At 42.6% G+C, this 27902-nt stretch overlaps 1 protein-coding gene across 3 annotated transcripts; it reads right to left on the bottom strand.

Annotated features, from left to right (window-relative positions):
* Window positions 1-645: 645 nt before the first annotated feature.
* Window positions 646-27661, bottom strand: SNX16 (sorting nexin 16). Of its 3 annotated transcripts, none has more exons than XM_081111298.1 (8): window positions 27554-27661; window positions 25772-26281; window positions 20998-21084; window positions 16796-16944; window positions 10103-10172; window positions 2765-2858; window positions 2081-2200; window positions 646-1448 (listed from the first exon to the last, which is right to left on the bottom strand). In XM_081111298.1, the coding sequence occupies exons 2-8, from the start codon at window positions 26144-26146 to the stop codon at window positions 1297-1299; spliced, it is 1047 nt and encodes a 348-aa protein (XP_080967424.1). In that variant the 5' UTR covers window positions 26147-26281; window positions 27554-27661; the 3' UTR covers window positions 646-1296. The 3 variants fall into 3 exon arrangements, with proteins under 3 accessions (XP_080967424.1, XP_080967423.1, XP_080967425.1); XM_081111297.1 differs by having other exon boundaries at window positions 2722-2858; window positions 27554-27656; XM_081111299.1 differs by having other exon boundaries at window positions 2722-2858; window positions 25772-26236; window positions 27554-27635.
* Window positions 27662-27902: the final 241 nt, after the last annotated feature.

Here is a 27902-nt window from a genome sequence, read left to right on the forward strand (position 1 = left end):
TAAAATGTGTGGAACTTTGTTAAAACCGTCTCCTTTCCAGATCAAAGGCCAGCAGCAGCCACTGGATGTGTTCATCTGCGCGAGTGAAATTTTAAATAACCCGTCTTAGCACAGTCATCGAGACACGGCAGCTTCCAGCTGTGAACAGACCTGGGGCTGGCTACTCCACTTCCCAGCAAGTTCCCCTCAGTTTCCAGAAAGGACATGGAGCCCAATATACCAACTGGGATCTCAAAATGCTGCATGAGTACGAAGCTTATTAACAGCAATATGCAAAACAGTAGAAATAAAGTGAGTAACTTATTATAAAAATGAAACAAGGCACTTTTGACAACTGTCCGCGAGGCTGAAATGAACACTTTTTCCTAAAGCTGACTCACAGACCCCAGGAGACTTGTAAAAAGTGCAGGCCCTGACTCTACTCACTAAAGAAATTCACCAATTCAACTTGGCACGAAAGAGTTTAATTACCATAAAGTGCATCACTTGGCTAAATATATTAAAAAGAAAATCGGCCAAGAATAGATTATAGTAACATATTTACACAAATGGGAATAAAAAGGCAATGCCAGGAGCCAACATAGTTAGGAACTTTGTAATATATATATATATATATATATATATATATATATCTTTTTTTTTCTTATAACTCCTTATTTACTCAGAATCTGTATTTTCAAACGAGTATGCCTTGATTAGCAAAAAGAGGTAGTGTTCTGAAAGAGGCAAACTCCTGATTCTACAGGTAAAGATTTAAGATGAAGATTATATGGAAAATAAAACAAGTATAACAATAATCTGGGATGCTTAGTATAGCATTTTGATATTAATGAATTATAGGCTATTTAAAATAAAGGCTATTTTATGTAATTACAGCTCTTTCAAATAATTTTCCTTTGGTACCAGAAAGTTTCCTACTTTTAAACAGCAGTTAACATTCTAAATAAGCAATTTCTATTTGGAGATGGTAAACATGTCAATATTTAAAACAATTCTTTACCACTGACTTAAACTGTCAGTGAAACTATATCATGTCAGAGACACAAAGGAGTATATGAGAGCAACATGCAGCTCATGTCCATCTGACCAACATGACTGGCAATTTAAACACACATTAGTTTGGAGCAATATATTGGCAAAACACCCAAATAATTTACGCACACTATAAATACAAAGACTGAATAAAAGACCATTTAAAGCATCAGGGAATATAGTTCCTATCCCAATAACTTCTCTTTATGTAAACTTTATACACATGCATTCTTGCTGTTTTCTGTAAATGCTTCAGTCTATTTTTCAACGTTGGCCACTCTGCCGGGAAGCTGCGGAGCTGCAGACACAGAGGCGGCCACGTGGCTCAGTCCTCAGCATCGTAGGCCACTTCGGCCACTTCCACCTCCGCCGCGCAGGCCTCGGGCTCGCTGGGACTGCGCGGCTTGTCGGCAGCGCTGAGAAGAAAGAGACGCGTCAGTGTCAAGGCTGGTGAAGGCTATCACCTTTAAAAATGGAAGAGCACTGGAATATGAATCAGAAATGTAACATTTTTCACGTGTCACTGCCAGAGAACTTTCTGAGCTATATTTTAATTCCTCAGCTCTCCCAACAATCACTTATCAATAAAAATCTAGTTTGTAATTACCCTACACACAAATTTGTTGTCATAATTATAGCTTAACCATTATCACTGAAGTATTAATTAACTTGGACTTATAGGCAATAAAAATTCTATAGGCTTTAAAAAATACGATTTTTTGTCATTCTTGTCGTGTAGGCAGGGTGCTGGCGAGTATAGTGCCCACACCGTGAATGGAAAAAGAATGACATTGTGGGAGTTTAAAGTAATTTATCAAGATTTACAAAAAAAATTAACTGACTCACAGCCCAGTTCATCAGACATGGCTTCAGCTCCAGTGACAAGCAAACGCGCAGCCGGACGCCTGAGCCTTGTGTGTAGGGCGGCCTGGAGCACCATCCTGTTGGCCCAGGAGGCTCAGGCGCAGGCGCAGCGAGTTCATACAGATGCCCTACCAGTCCTCTAACACCCTCCCTGCAATGCCGCAGGGGACGGAACATTCCACACCTGCACTCTTCAGCCGGGACTTCTGGCTCAGCCTGGAGCGCAGGCGCCGCCACCTCCGGGACGCGCTCGCCTCCGGTGCCCGGCCAGTGCGGCGGCTCCTCGCGGTCTGCACACAGCGCCCTGCGGGGAATGACAGGCAGGTTAGCTCCCGCCCGACCCTCGCCTGCTGGGACGTTCACTGCGGGAAGGCCGCAGCTCTCCTGACGGACCCTGTCAGGACTGAATGCAGTCACCCGGCTCACGCACTGCTGACTGGGAGTCACAGACATCAGTGTTCATGCTTAATTTAAAACGATTTTAGCATCAATACATGGTGACGAGAAGGGAAACTGGAAGTTCTGTATGTGAAAATTTGGCATACATGCCTAGAAACAAAGATACCATTTAAATAGCCACAATGAATAATGCTTATCCTGTCGAACAGATAGTGGCTTATTATCCTGCTGTTTCCCATCCTTCCAATGTTCAGGCTCCTAAATAAATAATCAAAAGACAATTTTCCGAACTACAAGGAAGTACGCCTGAAGTCTATGACTCCATTTGGAACTAGGAATTTCCTAAATCATGAAAATACAAGGCGTCTCCCCCAGAGTAGTGTGAACTGACTTAGTCTGGCTAGAAGCACAGGTATGGCAACACACCTGATCCTGCTCTCTAGCGTGTCTATACGAAGTTGCTTCTCACCGAGCAGTTTCTTCAGAGATTCCACCTCTTTTTGTTTTTCAAGTAATTCTTTCTGAAAACGGTAGTTTGTGTCCTCTAAAGTTTCGCAGAAAGCCTTAGAAACAAACAAACAAAAATCATGTGCAGGAAAAGAAAGTTAATTACGTATATAGTGTCTTTCTCAAGATCATGAGAAGTCAAGGAACATGGACAATCAAGATAGTAGGTTTGCAACCTGAATGACTTGTCTGTACCTTTTCTGGTCTCTGCTATCTTAGCTCTTTGTCTGAGGAGAATATGTGATAGATCTTTCAGTGAAGAATGGAAAATTACTAACCACCACTGTATGAGTTTTTATTCTCCTTAGTCTGTTTTTGCCCTGTCCTAAATAATTATATTAAAAAAATAATTATATTTAAGGAAAAAGACCTGTTAACATACTATGATTTAATTTGTATTAGTTCGGTAAGGAAACAGTAAATCCAAAATCTACAAACTAATGACAGATTTAACCAAGGATGTGACATATAAAATAAATATACAAAAATCAAAAATATAAAATAAATTAGAATAAAAATATCAATTATGATATTAAATATAAGAATAAGTCCTATAGCTTCCCTTAGAAGTTTAAGAAAAAACTTAAACCTTTATTGAAGGACTTAAAAAGTAAGCAAAGATCTCACAGGAAGATTCACTCCTATGAAGACAGTACTCTTCAAAATTATGGAAGAGAATGTAGTCAACTTAAAGAACAAGGCAGGGAACCCTAACCTGCCAGACACAGAGATGCTAAAGCCACAGTAATGAACAAACCATGGATTGAACAGACAGACAACCTCAACAAAAAACAGAATGACGAGAGAGAGAGAGAAAGAAATATTCTGGATTTGAAAAGTATAATAATTGAAATGAAAAATCAACAGCAGCCTGAAGACGTCAGATTGAATCAGTGAACTTGAGGATGGATCAACATAGAAACTGTCCAACTTGAAGAACAGAGGAAAAACAATGACTGAAGAAAAATGAACAGCACCTCAGAAACATGAAGTACAAGATAGAGTGTACAAACATACATGTAACAGGAATCCCAGAAGGAGAAGGGTGGAAGAAAAGGACTGGAAAATTATTTGAACAAATGATGGCTAACAACTTTCCAGGTCTGATGTTGAGCATTAATCTGCCAAATCCAAGAAGCTCAATGAGCCAAAGTATGGTAAACACAAAGAGATCAATACCTCAATACGTCATAATCAAACCGCTGAAAGCCAAAGAAACAAACCATCTGGAAAACAGAAGGGCACAATGACCCATAGTGTAGAGGAACGACAATATAATCAAAGGCAGACTTTCAGCAGGAACAGTGGCATCTGGAAGACATTGGGATGACACCGAACAGCGAAGGAAAAAGACCTGTTAACTCACTATGCTTCGAAAATGAACATTCTCAGAAGAACAAAGACTGAGAATTTGTTGCCAGCAGACCTGCCTTACGAGAGATATGACATTAAAGCCTTGAAGCTGAAAGGATTGACTGATACCAAACGATAACACCATTCCACAGGAAGAAAATGGTAAATCTATGAGTAAAGATAGAAGAGTGTGTAAAATGCTTTTTCTCATTTCTTCTCTTAAGTCCTTTAAAAGACAAAAGATTGTGAAAAGAAATAATTACTGCACTGTATTGTTATGCATAGGTTATAAAATATACAACCGCAGCAACACAGAGGGAAAGGAAAAGAGAACAGTCGGGAGCCAAGTGTTTAATTCCTTGGAATTAAGTTTTATTCTGAAGTAGACTGCGTTAAGATGAACACTATAATACCTGGAGCAGGCTAAGAAATAACTAAGAAAAAGGTGAAAATTTCTACAGAGGAATCAAAATGGCACACGTACTTGTTTCACACAATTAAGTTAGGCAGTTCAGGGGAAGAAGACCCAAACCGATGAGAGAGAGGAAACAAATTTCAAAATGGCAGATGTAAAAGGCAGATATGTCAGAGTCTATAAAAGACCAACACCCAACCATATGCTATGTAGATGGACAGACTTTATATCGACAAACACAAACAGAAAGCATGGAAAAAGCTACGCCATGTCAACAGGAGCCATGAGAGTGGCAGTAAACAGGACTGTGGTGTCGACATGAGGACAGGGAACTAGATCAATGAAGAAAATTAAAGTCCTTTTATTTTCATTTGACTTTTGATAAAGATTTCAACACAAATCAGTCAAGAGAGTGACACAATTAGATATCTATAGAAACTTAAGACTCTAACCTCACACCTTACAAAAACATTAGTATGGGATTGGGCCAGAGACCTAAACTATAAAACTTCTAAGAAAAAAAGTAGGAAAAGAAAAAGTAAAACAATAGGGAGAAACCAAGATGGTGGCATAGGTAAACACCGACCTTGCTGTCTCCCACAACAACTTCACAAATACAACAAAAAGACAAAACGGACATCATCCAGAACTACAGGAAGGCTGGCTGAGAGGAAATTCTACAACTAGAAGGAAAGAGAAAAGCACATTGAGGGTCAGGAGCTGCGGAAGTAAAGTGCAGAGGAACGGAGGCTCGAGTGCGCGGAAGGGGGCTGGCACCTGAGGACGCGGCTGTCTTTTTGAATCGGGAGGGAGTCACAAGCTCCCGACTGCTCTGAACTCCAGTTCCGGGAAGTCTCTGGGGACCCAGGACTCATACGGGGAGAAACTGGACTGTCTGGCAGCGGGCAGAACTCGGAACTCGAGGGCGGCTTTCCCTCAGAGGTGCTTGCAGCAATTAAATTACTGGGACACCGAGACACGCGGCCCCTTAGGGCAGGGCTGAGGATCTGCCATAGCTGCTTGCTCCGCCCTGTTGATTCCTTGAGACCCCGCCCCACCCAGGCTGCGGCAGAGGCTTTTGCATATGAATGCCCTGGCCCTTTGCAACCTGAAAATTACCTAACAAATTACAGCTGGGTCAGACAGACCCAGAACTTCCAAGAGAAGGCCCAAGGCCCCACAGCAGCTTGCACTGCTTCACAGCTGGGCCTCATCTGGGCACCTCCAAACTCCAAAAAAGGAAGGGGAATCTGCAGATCTTTTCGTAGCTCCTGCTGGGTAACCTCAGGCAGAGACTAAATTAGCACCTCCTTAGATCCAAGAGCCAGTGTACCCAGTGGTCAGAGTGGGACCATCTAGATTACAACTCCTCAGATCCATAAGGGACACACTCAGGGGGCAGACTCAGTGAGCACCAAAGCCTCACTGGAGCAAGTCTTGCCCCAGAAGGGTGTCTTCAGCACACAAGTTCTCCCACTGCAGACATAGCTGATTCTCACTGACAATTGGCCTGGAGGTCAATTCCTCCCAGTGATACCTACAACAATCAAGGCTTAACTACAACAAGACTGTGCACAAAGCCCACAAGGGGGTGCACCAAGAGTGTCCACCTCAGGTAACTGGGGAGGCTGAGCCACTGGGCCCTATAGGACACCTAGCACACAAAACCACTCTACCAACACAGGGAAGCATAAAAAATGCTGAGACAAAGAAACAGGTCACAAATGACAGAAATGGAGGAAAGCAAATGACTGGATATAGAGTTCAAAACCACGTTTATAAGGTTTTTCAAGAATTTTATGGAAACTGCTGATAAATTTAGTGAGACCCTGGAGGATATGAAAAAAGACCAACTAGAAATTAAGCATACACTGACTGAAATAAAGAATAATATACAGAGATCCAACAGCAGACAAGAGGATCCCAAGAATCAAGTCAAAGATTTGAAATATGAAGAAACAAAAAATACCCAACTGAAGAAGCAAAAAGAAAAAAGAATCCAAAAATATGAAGATAGTGTAAGGAGCCTCTGGGACAACTTCAAGCGTACCAACATCAGAATTATAGGGGTGCCAGAAGAAGAGAGAGGGCAAGATATTGAAAACCCATTTGAAGAAATAATGACAGAAAACTTCCCCCACCTGGTGAAAGAAATGGACTTACAGGTCCAAGAAGCGCGGAGTACCCCAAACAAAAGGAATCCAAAGAGGACCACACCAAGACACACCATAATTAAAATGCCAAGAGCAAAAGACAAAGAGAGAATCTTCAAAGCAGCAAGAGAAAAAAAGTCAGTTACCTACAAGGGAGTACCCATACGACTGTCAGCTGATTTCTCAACAGAAACCATGCAGGCCAGAAGAGAGTGGCAAGAAATATTCAAAGTGATGAAAAGCAAGAACTTACAACCAAGATTACTTTATCCAGCAAAGCTATCATTCAGAATTGAAGGTCAGATAAAGAGCTTCACAGATAAAGAAAAGCTAAAGGAGTTCATCACCACCAAACCAGCATTATATGAAATGCTGAAAGGTATTCTTTAAGAAGAGGAAGAAGAAAAAGGAACTCTTACCATTTGCCACAGCATGGATGGAACTGGAGGTCATTATGCTAAGTGAAATAAGCCAGTCAGAGAAGGATAAATACCACATGATCTCACTCATTTGTGGAATATAATGAACAACATAAACTGATGAACAAGGACTGATCCAGAGATGGAGAGGCATTGATTGGACTGTCTGGCCTTGGAGGGAAGGTAGGGGAGGGTGGAGGTAAGGGGGAAAGATCAACCAAAGGACTTATATGCAAGCATATAGGCCTAACTAATGGACACGGACGACGGGGGGGGGGGGGGGGGGGGAGTGTGAGGGCATGAGCGGGGGGGTGGGGGGGGGGTAGGGGGTAACGTGGGGATAAGGACACATATGTAATATCTTAATCAATAAAAAATATATTTAAAAAAAAAGTAGGAAAAAAATCTTTGTGAACCTGTATTAGGCAAAGAGTTCTTATGATACAACACAAAAAGCATAAGCCATAAAATAATAAAATGAACTTCATTAAAATTAAAAACATTAACACTTCGCCCTAACCCAGGGGTGGGCAAACTTTTTGACTCGAGGGCCACAATGGGTTCTTAAACTGGACCGGAGGGCCGGAACAAAAGCATGGATGGAGTATTTGTGTGAACTAATATACATTCAAAGTAAACGTCATTACATAAAAGGGTACAGTCTTTTTATTTTTTAGTTTTATTCATTTCAAACGGGCCGGATCCGGCCTGCGGGCCGTAGTTTGCCCACGGCTGCCCTAACCGGTTTGGCTCAGTGGAGAGAGAGTCAGCCTGCGGACTCAAGGTTCCCAGGTTCGATTCCGGTCAAGGGCATGTACCTTGGTTACAGGCACATCCCCAGGAGGGAGTGTGCAGGAGGCAGCTGATCGATGTCTCTCTCTCTCTCTCTCTCTCATCGATGTTTCTAACTCTGTATCCCTCTCCCTTCCTCTCTGTAAAAAAATCAATAAAATATATTAAAAAACATTAATACTTCAAAAGACCAATAAGATGAAAAGACACATACAGACTGGGAGAAAATATTTATAAATGATGTATCTGATAAAGGACTTGTCTCCAAAACAAAGAACTCTTACAACTCAATAAGACAAACTAAAAAAAATGAGCAAAAGGCTTAAGCAGACAATTCATCAAAGAAAACATGAATGGCTAAAAAGCCCATGAAAAAGTGATCAACATAAAAACTTCATTAGGGAAATGCAAATTAAAACTATTGAATGCCACTACACACCCATGAGAACGGCTGTAATCCAAAAGACAGATAACATAATATTATTTCATCAATGCTCTGGTCATTCAGAGCATGCCCTTGCCTCACTCCTCTCTCTGCATCCTCTCTCCCACTATCTCTGCAGACATCTGGTACAGACACGTGTAGGACAATAGGGAGTGGTGGGGATTGGAGGGTGCTTGCTCTGTTGAAAGGGCAGACAGCTCATCCTGAGATACTTGAAGCCTATGGGAAGGGAGACCCAGTGGCCACAGCTCTACCCATCTTCCAAGAGGAGCTGGGATGTAAATTTTAAATGTAAAATCACCCTAATTTTTAAATCCTAGGAAGAAAAAAAAGAAAAAATATTTGTGAGGAAACTGGAACTTCATACACTACTGGAGGGAATGTAAAATGGTACAGACATTTTAGGAAACACTTTGTAAGTTTCCTAAAAAAGTTAAACATGATTTGCCACATAACCAAATATTCCTCTCCTAGGAATCAACTCAAAAGAAATGAAAGCACAGGTCCACACAAGACTGTTCGCAACAGCGTAGACTGGAAACAATCCCACTGTCCCTCCATGGTGACTGGGTAAGCAAGATGTGGTGTATGTATACAATGGAAAACCATTCAGGATTAAGATATTGATAGAGGCTATAACGCAGATGACCCTCAAAAACATTATGCTAAGTAAAAGAAACTAGATACAAATATTATGTTTTTATATATACAGAATGCATATAATGTTATAAATACTGTACACATAAAATTATATAACTGAATACTGATCTTATATAGGCGCACACACATACACACATATATATAGTGTGACTGTATTTATATGAAATATCCAGAAAAGGCATATTTGCAAGTGAAAGCAGATCAGCGCTGTCAGGGGCTGGGGGCAAGGGCCGCACAAGGGCTGTAGGATTTTTCCAGGTGATGGGAGTTTCTAAAACTGGATTACGGCAGAGCTCTAAAAATGTACTAAAATTGTTAAATTGTACATTCACAATGGATTAGCAAATAGCAACTTTTATGGATAAAGACTTCAATAAAGCTGTTTCTAAAAAGCCATGGTATTCACTCTAATACAAAGAACTGACTCAGTTTAATTGAAAACATTACAAACCTACCAATTAAATCTGTTCCATTTAAGCACCATTAAACATTTGGGGAAAAAAACTCAAGAGAAAAATTCTAGCTAATCTATTATTACGAAATCTGCTTGGATAATCTAGCCAATTGCTTCAAGAAATAGGCCACGTTAACACGTCAATTAGTGTAATCTGAGCAGCACCAGCCCGGGCTGAACTGATAAGAAGACAATACCTTCCACCTCTGAAAGCGAGTTTTCACTTTGATTTCACCTGTAGGTTCTTGACTTTGATACTCAGACGTATCAAAGAAAACTCAACATACAAATAACACTTTTAAATGCAGTAAAACAAATTTGCAAATAATTTTTTTTGAAATAGTACAAATAAAGAGGATATAATGCAGGACTTAATTTTAGAGCTGCACTGACGACTTGACATCTATGAGTTTTATGTTTTCACTGAACCAGGTACATGCATTTCATTGAAAGAAACCTCTGACTCAAACACTAAAAAGCTTTCTGTGCAAAACCCCCATGGTCTGCAGTTATGATATTTTGCTGTTTGCTATTCCATCCCAGGAACAATGCAGTTACTGTGCTGAGTTATTGGTCCTCTCTTCATGCGACATATAACACGGCACTCACCCTGCTTTCTTCCAGGCTATCGAATGGACCTGGTGGATCGTCCAGACAAAGAAACTCTCTCACCGCCAGGCTTTTCAAAGGGAAAAGAAAATTAGCTGGGGTACAAGTAAGTTTACCAAAGGCTGCAAAAAGCAAGTTACTTTAAAGCTATACAGTGTTTTAAGCAAGTTGGCTGCTGATATACCAAAATAAACGAGCTGGGTTATGTGGCTTCATGCAAGTAACCAAATATAAACATAAAATATATAGAAGATGCAGAGCTTTTAAACTATTTTCTAAGATCTTATGAACATACATAGAGATGGAGAATTTAGGCTACTTAAAAACTACAGGACATAAAACATAAGTCGGAATAACACTAAAGGGACCAGTCTAAGTGGTGAATAGATAAGAGATGATATCTTTTCAAAGGAATGCCAACTTGAAGTAGTCTAAAAATGGCACTATCCTGCTATGGAGAAATACTATTTCTAACTTATACTCCATTTGTTTCTTTTTCAGGAGATACATCTAAAGTAACATCTAAAGTATTTACTCTGAAAAAAGTTAAGAATTTTCTTGCAATCTTTTTTGTTGTACTACTTCACTTAAAATATTTTTTCTTAAAGAGTTCAAGGGGAAAATTCTGACCATGCCATTGCTGAATTACCATAACTTCTTAAATAATGAAATACGGTATTATGTTTAAGCTCTGGAATTATCAGAAATAGGGTAAGAGTTTAGGAAATTAAGCTCCCTTTTAACAAAAATAGTCCACTCTCTAAAAGAAACTTTGGACAGACACAACTCTGTGCATGTTAAATCATAAATGTGGATATTTACCTTTTAAGGCATAAGGTTCAGGAATGTAATTTCTAATGCACTTTATAAAGGAGATGCTGACCTTTGCTGAAAAGGGAATGGGGACTTTGAGTCCAGTTCAGGCCAGATAGGTTGATGATGACAGGGGATGGCCATGAAGAGAAAAATGGAATTTTTAGTGAAATGTTCCCAAAGAAAAATAACCTGAATTAATATAGAGGAGCAGTGTCAAGAAAGCAATCCACAAGATCTGAAAGAAGAGCACATTTCTGGGCTGTAAAATCTTGACAATATAAGTAATAAAACACACACACAGTCAAGGACACAGAGGAAACTGGAGTACCCTACCCAGGGAAGAATAGAGGCGGAAGGGATCCTAATGTGGTGGAGCTTTAAACATCCATGGCTTGCTTTTTATCCCTTTAACGTGTTCGGCCAAGAAACACCTCCCGAAATAGGGACTATTCCGTCCTATGTTTGAATCGCTGAAACTTATCCCTTCCCTGAGCTGGGACTTTCCTCCTGGCAGCTTCTATTCATGAGTCAGTTCTGCTTTTTGGAACCATTCAAGATAAATCTAAGTCCTTCTTCATACGATAACCCTAAAATATGTCAACAATGTTATATTTCCTCTAGCCTCACGTCTTCTCCATGAAGCACTACTGATACACCAACACTTCCTTTCCTTTTCATGTCACAAACTTAATTGACTACTTAAAGCTTACAGGGTCTCTGCATTCATGAAGCCAACATTTTTTCCAGACTTACTGAGGAATAATGACAAATGCACACATTTAACATGTACAGCTTGATTTGATATATGCATACGCTGTGAACAGCAATTAAGCTAATTAACATTTACATTATCTCACATTCTCAAAGTATGTTGTACACACAGGGCAACATATTCAATTTTATTTAATTTTCACAACAATCATGTACAGTGAGGATGGGCACTATTTCCAATTTTACAAACGACACCAAAGTCCAGAGAGGTAAAATGACTCCTCAAGGTCACACAGCACAGCCTGGTAGAGGCAGCTCTTAAATCTCCTCCAAGTATAAACATGTGCCTTTTTCTACCTTTTAATTCTCTTCCCTTCTATTATGGTTCATTGGATTCTCTCCCCTTGCCAGGCACCTCCCTCACCACACTCAACCTGCCTGTGCCACTCGCTGATCGCGGCTCCTGGCGCACTGCTGGTGATCTGACAGCACCGAGAAGGGGACCGCCTTTGTTCTTTTGGTTTGGGTATGCTTCCCACCTGCCCATTGTTTATATCGGAAAACCATCTATCAGGCAGAAATGAGCTACAGGAAACAAATGATCTCGAGATTGAGAAGTCAAAAGTTTGGATGAAACCGTGAGATAATGGCTTTTAAGACTGAAAAGCAAAGTGCTGAGGAAGGGCCTTTTTAATACTTTCCGTGTTTGACAACCTAACATGAGACATTATTTTTTCATGGGCTTAGACCATCCGTGGGCAAACTACGGCCCGCGGGCATGGTCCGGCCCGTTTGAAATGAATAAAACTAAAAAAAAAAAAAAGACCGTACCCTTTTATGTAATGATGTTTACTTTGAATTTATATTAGTTCACACAAACACTCCATCCATGCTTTTGTTCCGGCCCTCCAGTCCAGTTTAAGAACCCATTGTGGCCCTCGAGTCAAAAAGTTTGCCCACCCCTGGCTTAGACCCTGGATGCCCTCATCCTTTAGTAACAGTTTTATGTTCACAAATTACTCTGATCACTGGAAAGCTGCTGCTGGAAAAGAAAATGTGAGTAAGGGAACTCATGCCTCTTTTATACCTTTAGTTTAGAGTAGCAATTCAGCCACGGTCAGCAGTGATGCCAACAGGGACCTCGCTATAGGAATCTGTTTTTGGAGAGGCTTTTCCATTTCATTCTCCTTCCTAAAAATCCTCATGACCCAGGGCTCAGCAGAGCTCCACTCAGATGAAACCCAATGGACTCCCTAAGTTTTTTTTTTTTTAAACATCACCCGAGGATATGTTTATTGATATTTTAGAGAGAGAAAGGAAGGAAAGAAAGAAAAGGAGAGAGAGAGAGAGAGAGAGAGAGAGAGAGAGAGAGAGAGAGAGAGAGAGACACACAAAGAGAATAAAACACTCCAAACAACTGAGCCACCCGGCCAGGGCTATGGGGCTAAGTTTTTTTCCAGTATAGTTCTGAGTTCTATTCCATGCCCTGCTTTCTTTAATCTGCAGCATTAAGGATGAAATTTAAACTGGTTTTGCAACTCTGACTTACAAAACACTTTTCAGTGGCTCATATATATTCCTTCTGCTTCAAAGGCCTGGGAGAGGCGTGTCGTACTCCCAGCTGGGCCTGCCAAGCAGAGGGACAGGCGCTCCCGGAGACCGTGCTGGGGGAACGAGCTCCTCCTCAGAAGTCCCTGGAGAAGCAGCCCTTGGCCTGCGTGCTGACTGGAGAAGCTTAGACCTGACAGGCGTCTGACGGCCACATGCCCGGTTCTGCTCAGTGACTCCCATATGTTATCAACGTGTGCTTTATAAATAAGTGAAGTGAGTTCAAATCAAATATACCAGCGTCGGTTATCATAGAGCAGTGATGGCGAGCTTTTTGAGCTCGGCGTGCCAGCATTTTGAAAAACCCTAACTTAACTCTGGTGCCGTGTCACAAATAGAATTTTTTTTAATATTTGCAACCATAGTAAAACAAAGATTTATATTTTTGATATTTATTTTATATATTTAAATGCCATTTAACAAAGAAAAATCAACCAAAAAAATGATGTCATAGGTTCGCCATCACTGTCATAGAGTCTATGGCTTAAACAGAAGTCATTTTATTTATTTTTACTATAAGTCATTAAAAAAAGGTCTTATACTTTTAAAAAAAATTTCCCACTGACAGGTTCAACTCCATCCCTAATCTCTCTCCTGTATTCAATCCTTTACACCAGTGGTTCTCAACCGGTGGGTCGCGACCCCTTCGGCGGTCAAACGACCCTTTCACAGGGGTCGCCTAAGACCATCCTGCATATCAGATATTTACATGACGATTTGTAACAGTAGCAACATTACAGTTATGAAGTAGCAACGAAAATAATTTTATGGTTGGGTCACAACAATGAGGAACTGTATTTAAAGGGCCAGGAGGTTGAGAACCACTGCTTTACACTGTGCTTCTGTTGGATCTGATGATGAAGTAAAGCACCAGGACAGGAGAGGAAGTGCCTGACTGAGGGAATACCCCACACCTGGAACTAAAGGTGAGGCATGCTCAGCAATATCCAGTCCCTTTTTGTTACCTACAGCAGCGGTCGCCAACCGGTGGGTGGTGAGGTCCGAAAGGTTGGCGACCGCTGACCGAGAACCGTCTTAGGACTAGGAACCCGGAGGTAAATCAGGACCAGTGCTGCCTCACCTGGCCTGGAGGAGCCACAGGTGGCCTCCTGCCGCCTGTCTTTATCATCCCGGCAAATGTGCCTTAACTTAAACTCTTCCGTTGATCCTCTTAAAGTTTTACTGTATTTTCAAACTTCTTAAAAAACTGCTCCACCCAGTGAACCTTCTCCTTCTATTTACTGCTTTATTTTCCTTTTTTCTTTCATGGGTATGAATCAGTTTACATTTCACATTTATAAAAAAGACCAGCCATTTAATAGCTAAATGTGCTCTTTATCTTAAATATTATACTTTAAAAGGAAAATACACCCCTAAAGCTAATGCTGACAATTCATTAAGAGGTCAATTAAAAATTAGGTAGAAAAATGTACTAAAAATATTAGATACTAATTCTGTCAAAACAAGATTAGGTACCAAAGGTCACTGCATGAAAGTATTATTGAGGGATTTCAGACAGAAATATCAGTTAGCATTTCCCATTATTCTCCACCAATTAAAATAAATATTTTTTAAAAATGACATCAAATGCCACCCTGAGGGTAGGCATCGGGATTGGGGATCGAGCTAGTGACAGTGGGGGTCACAGTGTGGAGCTGGCTGTGGGTGTGGAGCTCACGTTTGGCTTCCCGTGGGGGCCTAGTTCAGACCTTGATCTCACCTAGTTACTCTTAGCCCATGTGTGCCGGACGCTCAGCCTTATTCCTTCTAATCCAGAGCAGTACTTCAAACCCCAGTGTTACTTCAAACCCAGCTGAAACCCACCCCGCCTCCTCCAGCAAGAGGGAGCACAGCCAGATCTTGGCGTGGCATAAAGCCCCACAGGGGGTCAGGAAAGCCAGGCCCGGAGGAAGTGGAGTTTTCACTGGGCGCTGAAGGATGTCTAGGCGTTGTCTAGGCCGGGGCTGGATGGGAGGAGTGTGAGACATTGCCTCTCCAGGGAGGCCCTAAGGGACAATGGAGCAAGGTGACTGTGCTGACAGACAGAGGATGACAACGAAACACGAAGTCAGAAAGACAGGCAGGGAGGCAAGGAGCGGGATGAGGTAAACTGCTTAGACAAGATCACTGTGCTGCCAACGGCACGGAGTCCGAGTGGGTGAGGGAGACCCGGACAAAGTTCCAATAAGCAAGGGGAGGTGACACTCATCCATAACTCGGGGTTGATGGAGGGATGGGGCAGCAGGCAGAGTTGAGTGGAATTTAAAACATAAAGGAAGGGGTAAGGGGCGCTGGGTAGACAGCTGCTGGTTTTTGGGGGGAATTCTGGAGAGTCAGCTGTTGAGTCTGTTTTCGGTTCAGGTCACTGTGAGATACCGGCTGTCAAGGAGCAACAGCCTGTGGACCTGAGAGGGGTCTGGCTGGCAGTTCCTTCCTTAAGGAAAGTGAGGGTGGCGGGCAGAGGCCTCAGGCGGCCATCACGCTTGGGCAGCAACATTAAGAAGCACGATGTGTATTACGTGTAATAGGTGATACAAGAAACTGAGAAAAAGGGCTGAACAAAGTGAGACAGCTGGTACTAAATCACAAAGCAATTTTCTTGTAAATATATTGCGAAGCAAAAAACCCATATAGATCCTTTCTCTCCCTTTATAATGGTTCTTGGTATTTTTGATTAACCTTCTATATAAATTAACTCAATTTCACAATTTTCATACTTTTACATTACTTTGAAAAAACATAAAATATATTACCCTCAAAATTATATAGCAGGGGTCCTCAAACTTTTTAAACAGGGGGCCAGTTCACTGTCCCTCAGACCGTTGGAGGGCCGGACTATAGTTTAAAAAAAAACTATGGCCGAAACCGGTTTGGCTCAGTGGATAGAGCGTCGGCCTGCGGACTGAAGGGTCCCAGGTTCGATTCCGGTCAAGGACATGTGCCTGGGTTGCGGGCACATCCCCAGTGGGGGATGTGCAGGAGGCAGCTGATCGATGTTTCTCTCTCATCGATGTTTCTAACTCTCTATCCCTCCCCCTTCCTCTCTGTGGAAAATCAATAAAATATATTTTAAAAACAAAAACAAAAAACAACAACTATGAACAAATTCCTATGCACACTGCACATATCTTATTTTGAAGTAAAAAAAACAAAACGGGAACAAATACAATATTTGTATTTGCATGTGGCCCGCGGGCAGTTGTTTGAGGACCCCTGTTATATAGTGTCATATTAGCCAAAAATGTGAAGGCCACTTTGTTTAAATGATTGCTAAAACACTAAAAACTAAAAATCAAGTTAACAGTTGAGTGGTCTGAAGACGATACGCTGAATTTTTAACTTTGTTGACTTTGTAAAAGTGTTAATACAAATCAAACACCAAATAGTCCTTACTGAAAAAAAGTAAGAAAATTCCAGGGAGTGTTTGTTAGTGGACAAGTAATAATGTTTGTTTTATAGATTTTGTTCCCTTGCGTAACTATGGTCCTAGACTTATTCTTCGGTTTTAACTACTTGTTGAAATGCATTTATAACCTTTTATTTCAGTTTGTTACATACCAGTGCGCAATGTCCTTGTGAGCTACTAAATTTTGAAGAAATGCTTGCAATCCTAACTTTCTATCTTCTAAAAAGTCAGCATTGTAATTATCTTTAAACCAGCGTTTTGGTGGAAGTGCTAATCGAAAGCCTGGAAACATCTCTTTTAACTGAAAAAGAAGAAAAAAGAACATATATTGGTCAACTTTGTTATACCAAGTCTACAAATCTCTCCTGTTGACTAGGTACAACTGCTCATGAAATAAGCTTAAAATAGAAGAACTGAATCCAGCAAAGCTCTCTGCACCTTGTTTTGCTTGACTTCTCCCAGTTGTGTACACACAGGAGTTACAGTTGCTCCACCTCCTTGTCAACACTTGCATTGTCTGTCTTTTCAATGTTGGCCATTCTAGTGGGTGTGAAGTAGCTTTCACCTTGGCTTTAATTTGGATGGCTCTGTTGACAAATGGTGCTTATTTGCATCTGCATAGCTTCTTTGGGGAATTATCTATTAAACACTTTAGACCCTTCACTTTTTAGAAAAAAAATTAGTTATTTGTATTTTTGTTAAATTGTAAGAGTTCTTTTTATACTCCAGATATAAGTCCTTTCTCATATGTATGACAAATATTTTCTCCCAGATTGTGACCCATTTTAACACTCTTCACAGAGCATATATTTAAAATTTTAATGTTATTGAATTCACCCACTTTTGTCTTTTATGGGTCATGCTTTTTTAGATCCAAAGAAATCTTTGCTCACTCGAAGGTTGCAAGGATACGCTTGTATGTTTTCTCCTGGACATTTATAGTTTTAGCTTCTACATTTTGGTTTATGATCCATTTTGCATGTTTGGCTTAAATTTTACTTTCTTAGGGAGAGATTTTCCCAACCTGCTAAGCTGTGTTAGATTTGCCTTTATACACTCTGTTCAAGTAACTAGCTGTGTAACAAGCCACCTCAAAACACAGTGACTTAGAGAACCATTTATTAGGCCATGGACTCTGTGGGCACAGTGAGGCTGGCTTATCGAGCTGGGAACTCAGCTGGAAGATCTGAAGGTGGGAGCTGGAATCTCCTGAAGTTCACGCCCACATGTGTAGAAAATGAGGCTGGCTGCTGGCTGAGACCTTAGCTGTGGTGTCAGCCACAACCTTAACATGGAATGTCTTGGACTTTCTCACAGCATAGAGGCTGGGCTTCAAGGGGGAACATCCCAAGACAGGAAGTCAGGACGAAGCTGTGTACTCTGTATGACCTGGCCCAGACAGGCAGCATCAGTGCCTCTGTCCTTTATTGGCTGAGTAGCCCAAGGTCACCCAGGTTCAAGGGGAGGGGACATAGATTCAACCCCTTGATGGTCAGTGGCAAGATTCTGGAAGAGCATATGAGACTGAAAGCATTCCTGTGAACATTTTTAGAAAAGACAACCTACTACAAATTCAAACATCACCACCTTATTTTTAAATGGCATTTATGACAATGTAAATGACGTTTATTTAATCTTGGACTCTCCTAGACTAGTGATTCTAACTAAACCTTGGCCGCACACTGGACTCACCCAGGGAGCTGTGAGACATTAATGACTACGTCCACCTCTGACAGGTCTGCATTTAATTAGCCGGGGTGTGGCCTGGGAACTAATTTTAAGAAGCCTTCCAGGGAAGTCCAAAGGACAGCTGAGGTGCCCTAACCGGTTTGGCTCAATGGATAGAGCAGGGGTGGGCAAACTTTTTGACTCGAGGGCCACAATGGGTTCTTAAACTGGACCGGAGGGCCGGAACAAAAGCATGGATGGAGTGTTTGTGTGAACTAATATAAATTCAAAGTAAACATCATTACGTAAAAGGGTATGGTCTTTTTTTTTTTAGTTTTATTCATTTCAAACGGGCCGTAGTTTGCCCACAGCTGGGATAGAGTGTTGGCCTGAGGACTGAAGGGTCCCAGGTTCGATTCAAGGGCATGGACCTTGGTTGTGGGCACATCCCCAATAGGGGGTGTGCAGGAGGCAGCTGATCGATGTTTCTCTCTCATCGATGTGTCTAACTCTCTATCCCTCTCCCGTCCTCTCTGTAAAAGATCAATAAAATATATTTTTTAAAAAAAGGATAGCTGAGGTTGAAAGCCATGTGACTGCTCTGCGATGATTCTGTCGTACTCACTGCTGCGTCCCTCATGCCCAGCATGGTGCCTGCTGCGCTGTAAGCAGTCCGTAGTCTGTGTTCTATAAGTGCATGAACTAAATAAAACCATGTACACTCACGTTTCTGTTCTTAAATGTAAAACTGAATGCCACAAGGTAAGGAAAAGGACTGACCAAAGGGAAAAATCCACAGTGTGAAATGTTAAAAAATCACGTTTTGTCTATATTTCTATAAATATGTGAAGATAAAACAAGAAGCAAAAACTAGAAAGCAACTTGGACTACTGAAAACCTTGATTTGATTTCAAGATGTAGTTAGATATTTTTGGTCTTGGAATTTTATTATTTAATGTTTGTAGTGAAAATAATAAAAGGCGTGAAGGGGAAATAAAAAATCTTTTCATTAAGTTTGAGCATTAAAATTTTTTTTTTAAATTTATTGCTTAAAGTATTACAAAGGGTATTACATATGTGTCCATTTTATCCCCCCGCCCTACACAGTCCCCTAGCCTCCCCTATCCCCCAATGTCTTATGTCCACTGGTTATGCTTATATGCATGCATACAAGTCCTTTAGTTGATCTCTTACCCCCCTACCTCCTGCCCCCCAACCCTCCCCGGCCTTCCCGCTGCAGTTTGACAATCTGTTTGAGGCAGCTCTGCCTCTGTATCTATTATTGTTCAAAAGTTTATAATGGTCTCTATTATCCATGAATGAGTGAGATCATGTGGTATTTTTCCTTCATTGACTGGCTTATTTCACTTAGCATAAGTTTGAGCATTAAAATTTAAATGTCCCATATGACCACATGCATAGTTAGGCGTTTTTCCTCCTTAAAATTTATCCTTAGAGGAAGATGTCCCACAATTAAGTCCTCACAAAGTGTTTATATTATGGGTACTCTGTACTATAGATTATGGGTAATTAACAACTTTATTTTGAATAAAGTACAATTTGGAAACTATACATTAGCTTTAAATAACTTTAATAAATGCTAGTTTTTATCTTTCATTACATCAAAACAACACATTTCCTGCAAAAATGACATCATAACAGGCATTTGATGTTTCTATAAACAAGTTTCCCAACAGGACCCATTACCTCTGCCCCGGTGCTGCTGCTATGATTTCGCCACCTTTCCCAGTGAAAGGGATTCTGCAGCTGTAACTGGGATCACTGGTGGCTGACCGGAGCACAGGGACATTATCTGTGAGCCTACTCTCATCACAGGAGCACTTTCAGTTGCGCTTCCTTGTGCTGGTGGCAGAGGAGAAAGTCCGAGATGCCAGCAGGAGGCCTGGGCTCCCTGGCTGGGCTGCTGGCGGGCAGGCACAGGGCTGGAGAGTGGCTCCCGGTGCTAAGCACCACCGCTGGCTGACAACCAGCGAGGGCGCAGGGACCTCAGCCTTACAACCCGAGAAAGAGAACTCTGCCAACAGCCTGAATGAGCCTGGAAGCTGATTCTTTCCCGGAGCCTCCAGATAAGAGTCGAGTGGAGCCAAGAGTTTAATACTGACCATGTCTGAGCCTCAGCAGCTGACCCAGCTGAGCCCACTCAAATCACACCAGATAATAAACAGGTGCATCTTAATTACATTTGTGCTAATAAGGTTAAGATTTTCACATTTTTAGTTTTTGTTTTCAAAAAAGAAAGTTATGTGTAGAGATGGGACTTCAGGCTATTAAAGTGAAATGAAACGGTATTTTTTCTTCTTTTTTAAAAAAATATATTTTATTGATTTTTTACAGAGAGGAAGGGAGAGAGAGAGTTAGAAACATCATGAGAGAGAAACACCGATCAGCTGCCTCCTGCACACCGCCCACTGGGGATATGCCCGAAACCAAGGCACATGCCCCCGACCGGAATCGAACCTGGGACCCTTCAGTCCGCAGGCCGACACTCTATCCACTGAGCCAAACCGGTTACGGCTGAAACGGTATTTTCTTAGGAACTACCAAAGGGTTATCTTCATTTAAATAATTCACAAGGAAGAAAAAACACAAATATAACAGATGAATTGTGTGAAACAGATAACAATTCAAAACTGAAAAGCTAGTTTTAGATTTGTTAAGTACTTACTTTATCATTAAGCCTGGAGAAGTCCGTGTATCTTCTGAAAACGACCCAGCTTTCTTCCGGGTTTTTCTTTACTTGTATCTTATATACCTACAATAGGGGAGGGTTAAAGATATGTGTAAAGATATTTAAAAATTCAAATCAAATATCTAAACAACTTTTACTCGACAATCTAGGTCCTAACAATTACTATGTAAAAAATATCAGAAATAATTTAAAACCTGAAATGTACAAATATTTGATGTAGGCACAAAAAGCAAGATTTTTTTCTTAAGAAACAAGACTATGATAAATCTGTGACAAAATGCCTTTTTTGGTGCACACTAATAATAAATGAACTTATCAGTTTCCAAAATATATTTTATGCCACATATTTTAAACTCATAAAAAGAATAACTCGTGCCTAAAAAAGCTATGAAACACAGCCACTCTTGTCTTATATAATCAAATTAATTTTTAAACTCAACACTACAAGGCAAAATTTTGAAATAAATTTGATGTTTTAATCTTCAGAGCTGAAATAGAAGCTAAAAAATATCCACATTAGATAAAAGTTTACATTTCTATAATTATGCACAATTATCTAGGCTATTGAATAGAAAAACTTGTTTGAAGCATGTCACTATTTTAAAAAGCTTACAATAAGAATAACTAGATTCTATCTTTTTAAATATATTTCTTTGTTGATTTCAGAGAGGAAGGGAGAGGGAGAGAGAGATAGAAACACCAATGATGTGAATCGTTGATCGGCTGCCTCCTGCACACTCCCCACTGGGGATCGAGCCAGCAACGCAGGCATGTGCCCTTGGCCGGAATCGAACTTGGGACCCTTCAGTCCTCAGGCTGACGCTCTATCCACTGAGCTAAGCCGGCTAGGGCTAGATTCTATTTTTCATAAGTATAATTTTAGAGTTTATTATGAGGAAGTACTTTTTATAACAGAATCTCAAGGAAAATGTGGTAGTTTCTGGTACAGTATTCTGGGCTAAGCTATGAAGACGACAGCATCTGCCAAATGACGGACACTCTTCTACCAGGTGTCCTGAAGTCGGCTGTGCAATAAGTTCCCACTGTGGCTCTGAAGCTGCACTTCAGCTGTGAGGCTACTGGCCACCTGAAACATGGCCAGTCCACGTGGACAGCGCTGACTGTACCTGAAACGCGGCCAGTCCACGTGGCCAGCGCTGACTGTACCTGAAACGCGGCCAGTCCACGTGACCAGTGCTGATTGTACCTGAAACGTGGCCAGTCCACGTGGACAGTGCTGACTGTACCTGAAACATGGCCAGTCCACGTGGACAGCGCTGACTGTACCTGAAACATGGCCAGTCCACGTGGACAGTGCTGACTGTACCTGAAACGCGGCCAGTCCACGTGGCCAGTGCTGATTGTACCTGAAACGTGGCCAGTCCACGTGGACAGTGCTGACTGTACCTGAAACATGGCCAGTCCACATGGACAGCGCTGACTGTACCTGAAACGTGGCCAGTCCACGTGGACAGCGCTGACTGTACCTGAAACGTGGCCAGTCCACGTGGACAGCGCTGACTGTACCTGAAACACACACCAACCTTAGTCTCCCCCCTTACAGACAGACTTCTTTCAGCTTTTAAGGGGAGGACATAAGGGTGACAGATGAATCCTTCAACTTTGAAGTAAAACACAAGTGATTTATCTGTGTAACATATAAAAGTGAGGACCCTTTAAAGTGTCCAGAAAGTCCTGATCTGAGATAATCGTAAGGGGGATCAAAGGTCATCGTGCCTGGCACTCAACAGGTACTCAAAAAATGTTAAACGAACCACTAAACAAACAGGACTAATCTTGTATCTGCTGTTACCCCTTCCTCTTTGAGGTCTTGAAAGACTATGTGCCACTGCCTTAAATTTGCCTGGGAACTTGCATTTTCACACACGTCACCTTGATGAGTCAATGTGAGGATATGAACCACCAGTTTATTATAATTTTGAAAATCACTCTAAAAAAGGCCAGGCCCGGCCGGCGTGGCTCAGTGGTTGCACATCAACCTAATGAAGCAGGAGTTCATGGTTTGATTCCCAGTCAGGGCACATACCCGGGTTGCAGGTTCGATCCTTAGTGTGGGGCGTGCAGGAGGCAGCTGATCAATGATTCTCTCTCATCATTGATGTTTCTATCTCTCCCTCTCCTTTCCTCTCTGAAATCAATAAAAATATATTAAAATTCTTTTTAAAAAAACGTCAGGTTCATGAAGATTTCTCAACACATCATCACTCTTACGAGAATTTAACTGTAAAGATTGCCTCTTCATGAATTTTCTGAATGATTTTTTTCTTGCAGGTCCTTCTGTACCAGTGGTTCTCAACCTTCTGGCCCTTTAAATACAGTTCCTCATGTTGTGACCCAACCATAAAATTATTTTCGTTGCTACTTCATAACTGTAATGTTGCTACTGTTATGAATCGTCATGTAAATATCTGATATGCAGGATGGTCTTAGGCGACCCCTGTGAAAGGGTCGTTCGGACGCCAAAGGGGTCATGACCACAGGTTGAGAACCGCTGTGTACTGCTGTAAATCTGCAGCATGAAATGGCATAAACACATAAACTCTACCTCAAGGAAATACAAGAGAAAGAACAGGCTATTTCAACTGATATGCGAATTCGCAAAGTTGCTGTATACATAACCACATCAGCTGGAAAAATTCAAACTAGCAAAGAACAAAAAAGAAAAAAGAAAAGCAAAGCAAAAGCAATTGGGAACATCCAACATCCACACCTACACATAAAGCTAACCAAAAGATGTCAGACCTCTGCCCCGAAAACTACAGAACATCATATAAAAAACAAATGACTAAGTAAGGGACTGAGTTCACAGATCCAAACGCAGTACTGTAAAGGTGTCAGTTTTGCCAGGTTGGTCTGGGTTCGACCCAATCCCAATGCCAGGGTCCGGAGCAGCCACAGTCCTGCAGCACACCACAGCGGGAGCACAAGGGCTGCCAGCAGCAAGGCCTACCAAGCTTTAATACTCAGGACTGGGGAATTGGCAAAGGAGGGGAAAATGGAACCCAGAAACAGACCCACACATTTACGGTCATCTGATCTGTGTCATAAGCAACATGCAAATGCAGAGGAGAAAGAGTGGTCTTCTCAATAACAGCCTGCTCGCTGGAACGCACACGGAGAAAGAAAGGCCTTGACCCTGCCCCACACCCTGGAGAACATTAATTCCAGATGGTTTTCAGATCTAAGCATGAAAGGCCCAACAATAAAGCTTTCAGAAGAAAACATAGGACATTGTCCAGAGGGAGTAGGCAGATTTTAGAGTGCTGACCATATAAGAAAAAGTTCATAAACTGGACTACATTAAAAGTAAGAGATCAACCGAAGGACTTGTATGCATGCATATAAGCATAACCAATGACATACGACACTGGGGGGTAGGGGAGGCCAGGGGATTGTCAAGGGCGGGGGGGGGGGGGGAAGGAAAAAAAAAAAAAAAAAAGGAGACATATGTAATACTCTTTGTAATACTTTAAGCAATAACAAAAAAAAAAAAAAAAAAAAAAAAAGTAAGAACCTTGCCCTAACCGGTTTGGCTCAGTGGATAAGAGCAAGAGCATCGACCTGCGGACTCAAGGTCCCAGGTTCGATTCCGGCCAAGGGCGTGTCCCTTGGTTTCGGGCACATCCCCAGTGGGGAGTGTGCAGGAGGCAGCTGATTGATGTTTCTCTCTCATCGATGTTTCTGACTCTCTGTCTCTCTCCCTTCCTCTCTGTAAAAAATCAATAAAATATATTTTAAAAAAAAAAAGTAAGAACCTTTATTTATCAAATGCATCACTAAGGGAATGAAAAGGCAAAGCAGGGAGTGAGATGATATGATACATGTTCTGAAAAAAGACTTATGTCCCAAATGCATAGAAAACTATGCATAAAGTAGGAAAGATCTTGAACAGACTCTTCACAAAAGAGAATACCCAAATGGCCAAAACTGCCTTCGATTTAATTAGTCATTAAGAAATGCAAATTTAGACCACAAGGTGATATCACTCTACCCACTGGAATCGCCAACATGAAAAAGATGGAAAGCACACTATGTTGGGAAGGTGTGGAGTAGCTGGAACTTCATACACAGCCTACGAGTGTAAATTAGTACAACCTTTCTGGTGCATTGTCCGTATCTTCTAAAGTTGGGTATATGATCCAGCAATTTCATTCCTCGGCTGATATCAAACAGAAATGCATCTATGAGTTTACTGAGTGACAAGTACTAAAAGGTTCATAGCAGTAGTACTTTCAAGAGCCTCAAACTGGAAATTATCCAAGTGCCCTGCCACCGGAGGATGGATGCACATTCACGGAAAGGAATAGTATCAGTAATAAAAATGTGCTACCTGGGATTACATGCAAGGTCAAGCAGGAGTCTCACAAACACAATGCTGAAGAAACACACCCAAGAGTACGCGCTCCACGATTCCACTTTCGCAAGGTACAGACGTAGGCAACATTCACGGAGCCTGCCAGCAAAGAGGGTGCTGCCTGGAGGAGAGCCTGGTGGTGGTTCTGGATGCTAGTTACGCTCTTTCTTGACCTGTGTGCTAGTCTCACACATATGTCTGGTTTGTGCCAATTCATTCAAGTAAAACAAAAGTTTACTACAATGACAAAAACCACGTGAATTTCATCTTTAGGAAATTACAAGTACATACTAACGTCAATCAATTTAACACAAGTGTAGAATAAGGTGAGTCAGTCTTTCACTCTACAGGTGTGCAGCAAAGGTCGATACTCACAGTGAATTTCGCTCTTTCTTCCATCACTTCATAACCCAGAATAGTAGGGGTAGAAGGCCTATCTTCCAAATTCGCTGTTTCAAGATTCTGCTCTTCACTTTCTCTTGGTCTAGTTGAATACTCAATGCAAGAATCGGCATTTGTAAACTTAGTCCTAAGGAGGGGGCTGCTACAGACGGATGAGGCGCTATCCCTTTGACCAGGTGCACTGGTCTGTTTCCTGGTTCCTGTATTTGAGTCTTCCAACTGGCCTTTGGAAGAGTTTGAGCTTGTTGAGAGGCTCCCCAAAGAGGAACTTCTTTGGTTTCTGCTGGCTGTGAAGCTGGAAGCAGAACTCCCTATGGGCATGGGAACTGGGACATAAGGAGTTGCCATCTTCGGGGCTTTGCAACAAATCTGCACACTGCTGAGTCCAAGCACTTAGAGAACAACTGATGTGCAATCCATTATCTTCTTCTTGGGAATCTGCTATCCAAACATGAGAAGCACATATTGAAAGACTGTTTTAACCTGCAGCATTATCCAAAAGAAAACACAATGTTCATATCCATTTCTCTTAATTTTGTGACACTTTATTACTTTATTTGGAATGAAAACAGGCCCCAAATCTCTTCTTTTAACTGCAAAATGTCATCTCTAAGGACTCTCATTTGCAAGGCAAAGAAAGCAGAACTACTCCACACCCTTTTTCTTGACACTCTTATGTTATCCTTTTCCCACTCTATTTCTTGGTGATAGATTTTTGCAATGTTTATTTCAACCTTCCTGAGGCTTTATTTTCGGCCGACAGTCCTGACCGTACTATACAGGGCACAGGGAGGGAAGGTAAATGATTCCCATCACCTTTTGACTTAATTAGTGAAATTCTAAAAAAATCACCCAAAGGAATAAAGTGAGCCAGAAGCTCAGATGCTACAAATACCAACTGCTCTTAAAGGAACAGGTCATCAAGTCCTGGATCGAATGCATCTGAAAAAACACCACCAACTTGGTCAAACGAAGTAATCAGACAAGCCCCAATGAACATGAAGCTTGCCGCCACCAAGATGAAATGACTCCAAATTTGAATGTTCTCCCTCGTTTCCAGATGCTCACGGATTCCGCCATGCCGCAAGCCGGGGCACAGACAGCTGTGCACAGCGCAAACGCTAACTTCGCTGTCAGCAGACCTCGCTGATCTTATCTCAGAATAATTTCATAACAACCCGAGGAAAAGGGTTGCCACTGAGATGGTAAATAAGCAGCTGAGAGCCGGTCGCCACTGCACACCGGCGACGGGACAGCGGCGGGGCTGCCTGTCCGACGGCTGGGCAACCCGCAGCCGCAGCGGCAAGGAACGCGGGGAGGGGCGGCTCGCCCGGGGCCGGGGCGGAGGGAGAGTTAGCCCAGCACGTGGCTGCGGGCAGCCCTCCCGCCCGCGGCCAGGACCTGGGCTCCGCAGCGTCCCGGGTCCGCCCGGTCTGCAGCCTCAGCCCGCCCACGGCCCGCGGGGCCGCCCGGCGCCCAGACCCACCCGGAAACCCTCGGGCAGGTGCCGGGCGAGCCGGAGTCACTCGCGGGGACAGGAGTGGGCGGCGAGGGCAGCGGGGACACCAGGCGCAGCCCGCCCCGCCGGGGTCCCGGGCCTCACGACGGTCGCGCCCTCGCCGCCCTGCGCCCGCGGAGTCGGCGGTGGCCTGCGGTGGCCCGGGGACCGCGCGGCGCCCTCCCGCGAGCCCGCCCACCCCGGGGCGCAGGTGTCGCCGCACGCGCGCCCGGGACCCTCCGCGGCCCCGTGCCCACCTGAGCCACTCCGCGGTCCCCTCCAGCACGCTCCCCAGGACTGTCACCCCGACCTCCGGCGCCGGGCTCCCCGTCCCCACCCACGCCGCGCGCGTCCTCACGTGACCCGCAGCCTGCCGCTCCCGCTGCCTGCCGCCTGCCCGGAGCCCACGCCGCGGAGCGAGGGGCGGGGCGACCGCGCACCCGGAAGCGACGTCATACGAGCCCCGCCCCCGGAGGCGTGGACAGGGGCTGGGCCAGAGCTCTGGCAGCTGGCTTGAGCCTGGTTTTGTGGTAAGAATTCTTTTCCCTCCGCCCTGCTTTATTCGTATACATTTATAGAAACTCGGGCTCGGGATCTGGTTTGCCC

Source organism: Myotis nattereri (assembly GCF_964212035.1).
Source record: "Myotis nattereri genome assembly, chromosome: 17".
Taxonomy (NCBI): domain Eukaryota; kingdom Metazoa; phylum Chordata; class Mammalia; order Chiroptera; family Vespertilionidae; genus Myotis; species Myotis nattereri.